We start from the raw sequence: 14,204 nt of genomic DNA, 5'->3' as shown, positions 1-14,204 counted from the left end.
ATTAATTCTGTCACTAAACCATGCCCATGAGACAAAGAAAACAATAGAATTTAACTAATCCACAATCAATCTGAGAGAGTTATGAACGTTAGGAAGAATTCCATCATTCAACCATGTCCATGAGATGATGGTGAACAACAGGGCTTCCTAACTTCACAATCATAATAATGAAAAGAACATACTCAAAGCTATCGTAGATCCATTGTAATTTAAGTCACAATAAACTATTAAAAACTATGAATATTCCTTATAATCAAACCAAAATCAAGGATAGTTCAACATAACATGAATCAAAGCCATAAACAACGCCCCATCATACTACAAGCTTAACCTCTTAGCCCTAGTTAAGAGGTTTAGCCCATCATCAACATGATGAAACTAAGCTCTTAAAGGAAAAAACATAAACAAAACAAAGCAATGAAGAGGAAGAAAACTTTCTAGCCAAGAACCAGCTGCACATCCTCTTCTCTCTCTCTCGTGCTCCACACGTCCAAGGATTCCCCTCACATCTCTTTCTCTCTCTTTTATAGGCTTGGAGAGGGTCGGTGGCTGGAATTCGGTGGAGAGCTTAAGCAGCAACTCCTTTCGCACCTTGTGCAGCGAAACACAACCATCTTGCGTTGGAATGAGAGTTTTGGGACGGTAATCATCACACAATCTGTTTTGGTTCCATGGTGGTGGTCAACCTTGGATGGGATTCCATCTGGACGGTTCAGATCATCCAACCAATCGTGTCCACGATCATACAATAGCCCACGAAGGGTCGGACGCTACTGTGTACATTCTTGTGCATGAACCTGCGCTGGGACGTACGATGGGCCCCTGATCGGCATTAAAGGAGAAATCAACTCCGTCCATTGAATCCATGGTGAAATTTCAGTTAGAAATGGGTGCTTTTGGTCAAGTTTTTCACGGCCCACTGTATCAAATCTTCCCGCTGTTCATCCTGCATTTGACAGTGATCTTCTTGCCATGCTTGTATGGTGGAAAAAGGACTCCATGATTGTGGTCGTACCGCCATAGACATAATGAACGGTCCAGATCAACCATCGGGACGATGGTGGTGGCCCACTACACTCCACAGCAGCTGGACGTGCGTCCCTTGCGTAAGAGACTCCCTTGCTCCGGTGCACTGCGGGTGTTCTTGCCGTGGTGCACGTGCATCATGCGTGTTGGCCCCACAATTATGTTTTCTAGAAAATCCACACCGTCCATTTGGTTTCTAATCTAATTTAAGGAGTTGATACCAAATTGGAAGTGAATCCAGAGATCAGGTGGGCCCCAAATTTATGATTTATTGGCTGATCTATCCGTTGGACCACTTTCACAAAGATCCAATCGTTGAAATTTTATGTGGACGGTTACTTTATGATCCTCAGGCCAGATATAAAGCTTTGAGCCAAACGGATGGTGGGAACCTTGTGATCTTATATTCAGGACAATTTTCAGGCTCCTTTAACTTTAAGATCACTTGATTTTCTCAATCTTTGGTGTGTGAATTTTTCAATCTCGGTCCCCTAAGATCCGTCCCTTGCCATGGTAATTTGTAAGCGTTAAATTTATGCTTTTAATACCCTTTTCTGTCCAAACTTCTAAATTTACCTTGCAACAAAAACATGATTAAAATATAATTTTAAACATTATTATGTTCGTAAAATCAGGTAGTAACTGGAGTCTAATATGCAATATTTGACCCTCAACACATACACCACGGTAGTGCTCACACAGCGAAGTAGCAAATTCTTTTCCTCCCCCTACAGGTTTTAGTGGCAGGCGTCATTATTGATGGACGTACATAGGAGGGTAAAAAAATATTAGCGCCTACTATGGATTATCTTTTCCATACTTTCATCATGGTTGCTACTGATAGCTAGAAAAGAAAATTTTATAAATAGCTACCTAATTAATATCAAATATACATTCCAACCAACTTTTTCAAAAAAGATTTCAAAATGCTACCGGATAATTTAATTGTGATCATTTCATTTCTGTATATTACAGTTATTTTTATTTAGGGTTGATGCCTGTGGGATGCTGTGTGCTGATATTGGTGGCTGGTGGGACAGATTGATTGCTGGATTCTGTACTCTGTGCTCTGTCTTCAGCTACTATCTTGAAGTTGTTTGGGTGGACTCTGGGGCTATTTGCAAGCTAGTTCTTTATGTATTCTGATGTTTAATTGCTGGTTGGATGGCTGCATCAGGGAGTTGTTTGATGGATGCTTTGACGAGGGGAATGGTTTGTTGTGTGTTTGGCCATTGGCTTGTCCTACTAGCTGTTTCTGCTGATCTTGTATGGCTTGATGCGCTTGGTGAATGTTTACTTGCGGTTGTTTTGGTGACGCAGGCAAACACGTGACGAGGTCGATCACTGTCTTCCTCAGGATTACTACTCTGAATCTACAGAACTTCTCTGGACTCCACAGAGATTCCTTGAATCTATGAGGGACAAAAATAAAAATAATTTCTAATAATTCAAAATAAATTGATTGATTATAAAAGAACAAAATTACAATCCTTCAAATAGTGAACTCAAATCTAGGATGGAGTTTTAGACTCAAACTCCCTAAAAACGTGACTTACTACAAATAGTAAACTTACTATTTATAGACAGTCATGATTCCTACTAGACTTCATAGTTTTTGGCCAAAAATAGTAATTATCCAATTTGGCCTAACCATGTTATTCTCCTAGCTTTTCTAAGCCATTTTCATGTTGGGCACAACTCCTACAACTCAAAGGATCAAAAGTTACACTCCAATGAAAACTTACTAGTTACAGTAAAAAAGAAAATAATAGGGACTTTGACCGTCGATCTGATTTTATCTCGCAAATCTGGTGTGGGCAACCCAGCATAGCAGTGTTGGTTGGCTAAAGTAATTTCTCCTGCCCCAAAATCATATATGATATTTCGAAAAACTCATGTCGGTTTGCGTGATATAACCGTTTTAAGGTTCTGACAGTCTTGATCACTTCTGCCTCTGATCAGGCCATCTCTAGTCCATCTTTGCCATAAAAGTGTCCCGACCGCTCTACATCATTTGGCTGCTGGGATGGCTTGTATATTACAAGGTGTGCTCGCAGGTTTCAGATGCGTCGCCTCTGGTTTATGGAGGGCTAACTGTTCCAGGCTAGGCTCCTGCAATTCAGTCCTCTATGGACCTTGTCACCTTGATGTGAAATCGTGGCAATGCCCTATCAGCTGCCAATCCTGATTGTGGAGGAAATTTGGGAGGATGATTGTTGTGGTTGAGGCCGGGGTGATTGTGATAATTAGGCTGATGTTAGGCCTCATGACCGTGGAGAGGCTGGGTGCTGTCTTAGTTGATTATCCTGAGTTTTCCCCTGCAGTGGTTTCTAGCAGGGATGTCCTTGTTTGAGTGTCATCTCTGCTATCAGGTTCCAGTTTTATGTTCTGTGGGGATATTTCTGTTGTGGAGCCGGTTATCGGCATCCCTCAAGTTGCTATTGGTCTGCCCCTATTTGGCGGCAGCACATTCTTTCCATCATCGTTGTTTATGTGTGTGTGTGTGTGTCTTGATTTTGTATGGTTCGTATGATTGATGAGGCCCATTCTTTTTGTGGCACTTACTTGAATGCTTGTGCCTTTTCCAATCAACAAAGGTTTACGTGGTATGCTCTCACCTTTATATGAAATAAAAAATGGTAAGCGCACTTGTTGAATGGTGAAGATGTCACACACATAATATGGTGGATTCCGGTCCATCCTATTAAGATTTTCATGGGAAGACAGCATACTCATGAAATAAGAAGCCAATTTTCACTACAATGCTATCATATAAGCTTTCTACAACACTAATTCAACTCTACGAAAGCATATACAATTGCATGAAAAAGTTATTCAACTACCTAAATGACCACTGTGTTGAATATCTATGCCAGCCAACTTCTGCATCAAGTGAGACACCCGTGGTGATAGGATGCCCCAAAATCATGCCTATTGAGCCACCAGGTGGGCCACACAATGGACCACCACCCACAATCCTTCAAATTCCCATGGTGACTTACATAACGCTTGCATTGGCCTAGCCTTCAAGGCATCCAACTTTCACGCTTGGGTTTACTCTAAAACATTGTAGAAGAACTGGCCTCCTTGAAAGAACTACAAAAATGTCAAAAGAAGAAGAAGAATGAGAAGGAAAAGGAGAGAGAGAGAGAGAGAGAGAGAGAGAGAGAGAGAGAGAGAGAGAGAGAGAGCAAAAAAAATAAAATAAAAAAATTAACTGCAAATAGGAAGAGAAATGTTGAGGGTCAAATATTGCATATTAGACCCCAGTTATTACTTGGATCTACAAGCATAATTCCGTTTAAGGGCTGATTTAATCATGTTTGTGATACAGGGCGTATCTACGAGTATGGACTGGAAAAGGGTACTAAGAGCATGAATTTAACGTTCTGATGACATCAAAGCATGGGATGCACTCCAAAGAACCAAGACTGAAGAATTTACATACCAGGGATCCGAGAAAATCAAGTCATTCACGTTAAAGAGGCCCGAAATTGGTGAAGAATGCAAGATCACATAGTTCTCGCCATCTGATTGGCTCAAAACTTCATACATAGCCTGAGGGCTATAAATTAACCGTACATATCAAATTTTAGCCCTCAGATCATTGTAGAAGTGGCCCAACGGACATATCAGCCCACACATCAACAATTTAAGGCCCACCTGATGTTTGGATCTGCTTCAAGTTTGGGGTCAATGCTTAAAATGAGATGGGTAAGCAGATGGTCGGTGTGGATTTTGTAGAAACATCAAGGGATGTACTTTATGTAGCGGGTGTGCACACATAGCAGTCTCACCTACGGCACACCCGACCATACCACGGTCAAAAAACGGGCGCTGACCGAGCTCTCCCTCTCCCTCTCCAACTCGAATAGCTTCCAGCGCGCGAACAGAGCCCGCGGGTGGGTACAGTGGGCCACCATCTTGATTCGGCGGTCCAATCTGGACCGTCCATAAGAATTTTACGGCCCATATCACCAAGACCTAGGTGGGGTTTTTCTTGAAAAAAACGTGGATCAGATTTTAACAGTCCAAACGCAGGACGGACGGTAGGGAGAAAAATTCGGTGGGCCACACCGAAATCAGCCCAAAACTGACCAGTCCTAACCGGTTTTTCGAGGGGAGATTAATGGACGGCGTAGATTTCTCTTCTGACACCGATAATGGGCCCCACCGAGAGTCCAGCGGCGATCCGTCCGCAGGCCCTGTTCACCGCGCGGCCGCTGCTGACTTGTTTTGGGACTCTTATATGCCCATGGTGATGATCGGACGGCCGATCTGGTCCGTCCATCGTGTAGGCCACTCGAAAACGTCCCAAGGGATGTTATTTGTTCGAAGAGAATCATAGGAGCATGGGCGTTGGGAGGATCCGGTTCTGCTGCGAAAACAGACTTCTGCGCCGACCTATCTGCGGAGGTTCCTGATCGCCTACGGCAGCAAGGAGGCTCCCGTTCGCACACAGATACGGACGGATGCTTGGGCTGCCTATAAGAAAGGAAGAAAAAGAGGGGGGAGGCTCAGTTTTGGGAGGCTAGACAGCAGCGGCTGGTTTTCTTTTGCTAAGGCTGCTGGAGTGAAACAGCTAGGGAGTTTTTGAGGAGGTGGACGTGGCTGGCATCAACGGCTGGGAGTTGGATTGAAGCTGGGCTTTTCGTGGAAGCAGTGGCTCGGTTTTGGGACTGCTGGATGTGGGAGCTGATCCGGTTTTTTCTTTCTTCCTCCTTTTCTCATTTTCTTCTTCTTCTTCTTCTTTCTTTTAATTAGAATTTAGCCCATATCATGTGTGGCTAAACCTCTTAGCTAGGGCTAAGAGGTGAAGCCTGTAGCGAGATGGGAGAGTCTATTCCATGCAAGTAGATTAAATTTCTGAACTTAATTTGATTTAGTTGATTATTATAAGGAATATTTTTATTAGTCTTTAATGGTCTGTTGTGACAGAAATTACAATGGGTTTGCAATGGCTTTGAATATTTCTTTCCTCTTTTTATATTTATGAAGTCAGGAAGCCCTGTTGTTCATCATTGTCCCATGGGCATGGTAGGATGACAGTACCTTCCTGATCTTCATACATTGTTGATTGGTTGGAAATTAGTTTAATTCTATTGTTTACTTTGTCTCCTGGGCATGGTTTGGTGATGGAATCCATTCTAATTCATATACCTTTCATCTCTTGAAAACCAAATCAAGTAAGTTCAGTTTGAATTCCATAATCCTTGATGCAGGCATAAGATCTCCCTGATCTCTACAAGTGGATCCTCTGAATCCCTAGTTCCCTTCCTCTGAATTCCTTAAAGTTTTAGATAATTCTTCCACAATTATTTCTTAAATTCTATTTTGTTTAGATCGCATCTTAGTCTAGTTCTAGTTCTACTTGGTTTCAGATAACGTACAGGTATCAGTCCCTGTGGATTCGACCTTGGTCTTACCGAGTTTATTACTACATCACAACCCTACACTTGGGGAGTGAACAAGAAATATAAAAAAATTAACCTTACAAGTGCTTTTACTCTGTGGGTGTGTTCTCCATGATCATAACAAGTCCCAGCGAGTCCCTTTATGAGTGTCAAAACATCGAATGAGTGGGATGTGCTGAATGGAATCCACCAACTCTTCAACTCCATCCTTTCTTAGCCCCTTCAAGAAATCCTCCGACATGTCCACCAGGTAGAGATTTTTGAGGTTAGTGAGGTGTTCGATCCACAACGGCGCCTCCACTAATTCTTCGCAGCATCTAATACGTAGGTCTTCAAGGCAAGACATTGCTCCCTTCTCTACCCTCACCTTCTTCAATCCCCTCAACTCAACGAGCCGTAATAGCTTAAGTCTTGGATATCCTCTTCCCTCGCAACATAACTCTTCTCCATCATAAGCTCGCCATAGCGTGAGGTCCGCCAAATTGGGCAGTGATTGAAGAGCTTTGAGTGGGTCATCCCTCAATCTAGAACATCTCAGACGAATCGCAACCAGATTGTGGAGCAAGGCAATCCATTCAGGTAATTTCTCCAAACGCCCTCTCAAATAAAGATGTTGAAGAGGCAGCAAAGGATGAAATATATAATGCAAGTCAAGAACCTCATCCTCATCCATTGATGTCACGGAAAAGGAGTGAAGGTGATTCATCTTCTCAATGGAAGTGCATAAATCATTCCCGTCTTCCACTCTTAGCTTGATTATACCTAACTTCCTCAATTGGGTGAGATTCTGAAGCTCTCTAATGATTCCACTCTCCGCTTCTATGTATGCCAACTTCTGTAGGGATCTAAGACTCCCCATTCCAGCAGGCACCTTAATTCCATCCACATCAGTAAACGGCACATGAAACCGTGTTCTTCGATAACGATAAACAAGGAGGTGGCGGAGACACTCGAGCTTGAGAATTTCAACCGGCAATTCATGTACAAAGGTGCCCTTAAGATTCAATGTTTCTAAGTTCTTTAGCTTCCCCAAAGAACTAGGAAGCTTTTTTATCTTTGTATTCTCCAAGCTTAGGTATCTCAAATGCAACAAGCCTGTTAGATCATCATGAAATATTTCCATGGTGACATTTTCAAGATGGACCACCTTCAACAACCTTAAGCTGGAAAATGATGTGCTTGTAGGGTTGTTAGGTAACCGATCCACCCCAAAAATGAACAAAGAGCGAAGCCGAGAGAATCCCCCATATTTTGAAAAATTCTCACCACCATTGCAACTGGACAGACGCCTGATTCTGTTGGATGGTAATGTGTTCTGTTCAACCAAAGATGCAAAGAAATGCTCCTCCCCGGATTTTGAAATAATGATCTCCCGCACGAGATCATGGATGCGACAAGTAATCACCTTTCCATATTTCTGTCTTGCCACTAGAACGAGATTTCTAGCGATAAGTGCATTGAGGTAACTTTCAGCAACCTCTTCCATTGACCTGCATTCATTTCTTTCTACAAAACCCTCGGCTATCCATAGTCGAATTAGTTTCATACGCTTAATGGCATAATCTTCAGGGAAAATACTCAAATACAAGAAGCATGATTTCAGATAATAAGGCAAGTCATTTAAACTGAGCAATAATATTTTCATCATGCTTCTAAGATTGTCATCATTTTCAAGCTCCGATCGAAGGCTACGGTGAATCATCTCCCACTCGACATACGTCTTGTCCTTGATTGATAGAAGACTACCTAATGTGACAATCGCAAGCAGTAATCCTCGGCATTTATCTACAAAGCATTGAGAAAGTTTCTCCAATTCAGGAGGGCAACTATTCTCGTCGTGCGAGTAGAAGATCTTCTTACAAAACAGGGACCAAGCCTCTCTTGGATGCAGAGGTTGAAGATTGTAGATATGATCAGAGGACTGATGGTTACGTTTTCTGGGATTAATTAGTTTTAGAATTAGTTTTAGATTCTTATTTCTATTTGATTTTTAGAACTAACTTGTTTCCTGTCTTGTAGGATCCTGACATAAACTTCTAAATTGGTAATCCTTTTCTAATTCCTCTACTTTTTCTATTTTTAGAATTAGGGTTTGAATTTTAGAAATTTTCTAATTCTACTATTTTCCTATTTTTTTTTTTAATTTTTTTTAATTTTTTATTTTTTTAGAGTTTCTTGCTAATTTTAGAAACTAACTCATCTTCCCTTTATTTTTAGAAATTTTCTAATTCTGGCTCTTTTAGAATCTAACTTTGTTTCCTAATTTATTTTAAAAAAATTTTATTTGTAGACTTTTTGTTTAAAAACTAACATTACTTTAGAATTTTTAAATTTAGAAACTAATTTCTGTTGTTTTCTTTTGCAGGATCTTAATATAAGAATCTTTAGTCTGGTAACATCTTTCTAACTTCTCCTCTTACTTTATGTATTGTTGTAGGATTTTTCTTTTTTTCTTTTTTTTTCTAGGATTATACTCAGAGTTAGGGTTCTACCATGGAAGCGTGGGTATGTGCATATGCCGAGATGGATAAGAGATATTGGGGAATGCCTGAGGGTTGTGGAATTCAACGTATACCTCAAGATTCTTCTCCATCAAGAACAGACATTGAGAACCGACTAGAACGTTATGTTCCATCGGTTAATAGGGCCGTATATGATCGTAATTATGGAAACGAGGATTATTATCAACCATTATATTCTCCCATGTATGATCAGTATGACTATTACCAGGGGAAACATCAAAATTTGGAAGATGAACCAACTATATGTTATAATGATTATCCTCTTGGATACCCTACCATTGATATCCAACCAGAAACAATCCAAGAGGATTTAGCTCAGCGTAGCCTGGCCTATCTCACGGAAATGAGAAAATCGTTGGAAGCGCTTAATTCGCGCCTTGATAAGATAGAGGAGGCTCGGTTATCTCAACCACAATTCATTCCAGAAATACAATGCGAGAAAAGTGATCCTAACTCGTTTTGGAAGAACTCTGGAATTACAAATGAGGAGTTGGATTCTATCAATGAGCATATGGTTCAATTTCCCGATGAGTTGATCTCGATGACTGTTCAAAGGAATGGTCAAGATGCGTGGGTATCTTTCAAATACAGTGATGATGACACATTTTCCTCACATGACACAGAGGATCTCAATGATGATGTAGAGGTTAGTTTTTTCAAACCTCAACCAAACTTAGGTGTAGAATGTGAGGAGAGTGACCACATCCCAAGTGTGTACTGCACGGAATTAGACGATGATGCTTATTGGGATGATCATCATGAATATACAGCCCAAAGTCCCCTAGAATCAATCTCAAGTTTGGTCCAGGTCAATGATCAAGATGTACATGAAGTGGTCGGTCATAATGAGCCACTCCCCTCACCTGACATGTCTGATTTTAAGGTGGAAGATGAGCCCCTTACAATCGACCCTTTTAACTCTTGTGAAACATGTTTGGACCACTCCTCTGAATTAAATGATGATGTGATTCGGGAGAAGGACGAGTTGCTCGCTACGACCTTGGAAATTGAAACCACTAAGTTGAGGCCACCATCTGAGTTGTACACGTTTGACAATTCAACACCTCGATTGAGTAGTTTCAATGAACAAAGTGATCACATTAATGCTTCCCCTATTAATTTTCAATCTATCTGTGTAGGGCTGGAGCAAGAGAGCACACCTCCGTTTACCTTTAAAGACAATGGATTCCTTGGGCAGATCATCACAAGCTTTAATGTGGAAAATGAGTCACCCTCAGCTGAATGTCCCAACTCTTTTGATGATTGTTTGGCACACTTTGCAGATTCAAATGATCCCATGATAAGAGACATAGTGAATGCCTTGCAAGACAACATCTCGGTAGTCATCACTGACCGAGAGAACCCTTACTCTGAAGCCCCTTCTTCCACAGATCCTGAATGTTTACCATTAGAGGAGGAAGAGCTGAAAATTGAACTGAAGTTTGCTACTTCGGAATGTGATGAGACTACACCACTTCCTGAAAATTTTTCTCAATTTGATCTACCTGTAGTCTCTGATTCACCATGGGATACTAACTTTGTAACTTTTTCTGACACAGGTGAATCATATATACTTTGGATACCTCAAGCGAATCAACAGTAAAATTTTAATGAGGTACATAAGTTTCTCTGGAAAGTCAAGCTCCAAGGCGTCCAAGCCTATTGCAAAAAGGGCTTTTGGATGATCCTGTTGAGGAACTTACTAAGAAACTTATCAAGATACTGGTCGAAAGAGGAACCTTGCGGCTTGACTCAGTAGTTTTTCCTTGCTTTCTTAGGACTAGGGTAGTTGCTTTATTTGTCTGGCTGAAGACGGTAAACTTAGCGCTCCTGGAAGGCAACCCAGCTCTTCATTTCATTTCGTTTTTATCATTAGTTAGTTCAATGTTTGTGGGTAACATTACTGCAAACCCTCACGAGACTACAACTCGTCCACTAGGGGCAACCTAGGGGTTTAAAGGCTTGTTGCATATGCTAAATGCAATCGAGAGTACCTGCGAAAGTGGTGTAGGTAGGATTTCATTTGTGCTATTGTTAATTTTATTTTATTTTTGTTGGTTTCTCTCTTGTGCTGACCCGCTCTTACGTAGATATCTTTGGAAAGCCTCTTGATTCTTTCGTCCAGGTACTATCTTTCCATCACTCCTCTTATATTTCCGTTGTCCCATGTGCATCGCATGTTTATTTCTTTTACATTGAGGACAATGTAGCTTTTAGGTTGGGGGTGGGAGATTAGGTTACCTAATCAGTGTTTTCTTCATCTTGAGCAAAAATTGTGAAAATTTTTAATTTTTCAGGATTTCTGATGAAGTCGAAGTGATTTTGACAGGCCATCTAGGGCACTTAGAATTTCAAGATGCGTGATGTTGGTACTTCATGACTTTTGGATTCAGTTATCTATTAAATTTCACAGCTAAGTTTGAATTGTTAATCCATTATTAGAATTGTGAACATTGGTTGAGTCATGAATTCGCAGGACACATCTCACTTGCATATTAAGGTTTCAGTTCGATATTAAAGGATTAACTTGGTAATCACTAAACCTGAAAGGAACCAACTTGAGAAATTGAATGGATTGGGCGAATAGTCTTTACCATAGGTTTGCTCCCTATAGATGAGGATTCGATTCCCCATAAATGATATGTGAAAAAGTTGGGTGTACAGTCTTTACCTTAGGTTTGCTCCCTGTAGGTGAGGATTTGATCCCTCTTCTTGGCGTTACTTCTAATGAAAAAAAAAAATCAAAAATTAAAAGAATAAAAAGATAAGGTGTAAGCCAAGTTGGGTTATCGTGATTTCTCTTATTTGTTACCAATGATATCCTTAAATATCAAGGTGAATCTTAATGTTGACAAGTCGAGATTGGACTATACATCCATGGAAATCAATATTTAGAATTATTCTAATTGATGGACTAATATTTTGAACTTGATTATGAAGTTTACCGTGAGCTTGATTTCAGGAAAAAGTAATGCCAACATTCATGAATCTTAGAATTCGAGTATTTGAACTATTTTTCATAAATCTCTTGAGTTGTAGAAATTATCCTGTAATTCTCAATTTATTTTTCGCATACTTTGCTCGGGACTAGCAAAATGCTGGTTGGGGGTTGTGTTGAGGGTCAAATATTGCATATCAGACCCAATTATTACCTGAATTTATGAACATGATACTATTTAATGCACCAGTTTAATCGTGTTTGTGATGCAAGGTGTATTTACGAGCATAGACTGAAAAAGGATGCTAAAAGCATGGATTTAACGTTCAGAATGCACCAAGGCAAGGGACGGACTCCAAGGGACCAAGATCGACGGAATTACACGCCAGGGATCCGCGAAAATTGAGAAACTGAAGCTCAAGCGGCCTGAAAGTCAGCCAGAATGCAAGATCACTGGGTTTTCATCATTTGTTTGGCTCGAAACTTTATACATGGCTCGAGGACCAAAAACTAACCGTACACGTCAACATCACCTTTGCGTGTGGTGATCATTTCCCTGCTACCACATTCGCTATTGGGTAATCCATTTCTAATGAGATTCCATACATGAGTACCCCATACATCATCAAGAACAAGTACATACCTTTTGTTTTGCAAGTAGCTTCTTAGGACTTGGATTAGCTCGACCTGTGTCATCGCATCTACTCCTCGGGGAGATGGATCTTTGTTCGCTTCTAAGAATTCCTTTATCATGCTTCGAAGAATATCATCTTCTTTGAATGACTGAGAGACAGTGATCCAAGCATATGTTTCGAAACTCTTCTTCACTTGTTGGCTATCATAGACTTTCTTTACGAGAGTAGTCTTGCCAAGGCCACCCATCCCAACCACAGAAATCGTTGAGAGTCTCAAATCTCTATTGACTAACCATCCCATCAATTGGCGCTTTGGTGCATCGATGCCCACAAGATCAGCTTCCTCAATGAAAAGAGCATCCAGTCGACGATCATACCATGAATCAGTTATGTTGTTGTAGCTTGAACCACCTTGCTCGATCCTAGTGAAAGCATGCATCTTTTCTTTCTGCAATCTTATGGATTTGGGTCTTGATATCTCGTATCGAGGATGCAATCTGATGGCGCACTTTCAACCGCTTGATGAGTCTAGGAAGAAAATTGAAACATCCCTGAGTGCCATGCTGCTCTTGTGCAAGGCCGAGCATGAACTCATCAAGAACATCCTCAACGTTGTAGGCGACTTCTCTTACTTGTTTCAACCACGTTTTGAGCCCTTCATCCGCGTCTTGTCTTGCATCAGCATCTCGTAAGAAGGATCTGATGCTCTCTAACTCATCTCTGATTTCGCGGACTTCTCTATCAACCCTCTTCAATGACAAAGCTTCCTCCACCAGCAAAGTTGCCAAGTATTGTATTAAGTAGCTCACAGCACTCTCCGCCATCTCTCTCTCTCTCTCTCTCTCTCTCTCTCTCTCTCTCTCTCTCTCTCTCTGTTGTGACAACAGTTAGTCTCTGTCCTTGGCTAAACATATGAGATACACAGCATTAATTTGAGCCAAACAGAAGGTGGACAAAAATCGGGATCGTCCGTTCGCGAGTGGGGACGACTGCTGAGATTAATAGATATAAGGGCCTGTTTGGGACCGTGGATTTGGAACCCCTGGATTCGGAACCCGTGGATTTGGAATCCTACCGTTGTGTTTGGTACCTTGGATTCAAAATACCCTTTAATCCAAAAGTAGCTATGCATGTTATATTCACATGAGTTTCAATTTAATTACTAAATCAACTTTAATATCTCTAACTAATATATGTTCGTAATGTTTGACAACATGGTTGTAATAAGGCCCTTGATATATACTTTGTCTAAAAATGATGAAATTCGAGTCCTATTTTTTTTTCTTTTACACGCGCACACGTACCCCCACACTCACGCCGTACTGGGATTTCACCATGATACTCAAACCCTTGACCGGGTGTTAAAACCCCTAAAAGTCTACCACCGGAGCAAGAGTAAGGATCCACATGACTCTTTCAGGCCAACTTGATGGTGTAGCCCAGCTTTTTCACGGCTCAGATTTCCCCCAAAATGAGACGTTGGTGGAAAATAAAAACATCATTTACCAACGCATAAGTCAACATTTTTTCATTCAATAATCATTTTGTTGACTTGTTTAGAATGACGTACACTGTGGATGCCGTATTCAGTACGTTCCACCACCATAGAGCGATGACCGTGGGTCTGCTGGAGCATCATATTTCGTATTGCATGCACTAACCCCGAAAC

The 14,204-nt window shown here is 41.0% G+C and overlaps 1 protein-coding gene across 1 annotated transcript; it reads right to left on the bottom strand.

Moving 5' to 3' along the window:
- Window positions 1–6,555: 6,555 nt before the first annotated feature.
- Window positions 6,556–13,382, bottom strand: LOC131255294 (disease resistance protein RPM1-like). The gene is made up of 3 exons (XM_058255991.1): window positions 12,989–13,382; window positions 12,421–12,957; window positions 6,556–8,377 (listed from the first exon to the last, which is right to left on the bottom strand). The coding sequence occupies exons 1-3, from the start codon at window positions 13,357–13,359 to the stop codon at window positions 6,556–6,558; spliced, it is 2,730 nt and encodes a 909-aa protein (XP_058111974.1). The 5' UTR covers window positions 13,360–13,382.
- Between the last annotated feature and the right edge of the window lie 822 nt (window positions 13,383–14,204).

The sequence above is a fragment of the Magnolia sinica genome, chromosome 9 (assembly GCF_029962835.1).
Source record: "Magnolia sinica isolate HGM2019 chromosome 9, MsV1, whole genome shotgun sequence".
Taxonomy (NCBI): domain Eukaryota; kingdom Viridiplantae; phylum Streptophyta; class Magnoliopsida; order Magnoliales; family Magnoliaceae; genus Magnolia; species Magnolia sinica.
This window is presented reverse-complemented; position numbering and strand designations above follow the sequence as displayed.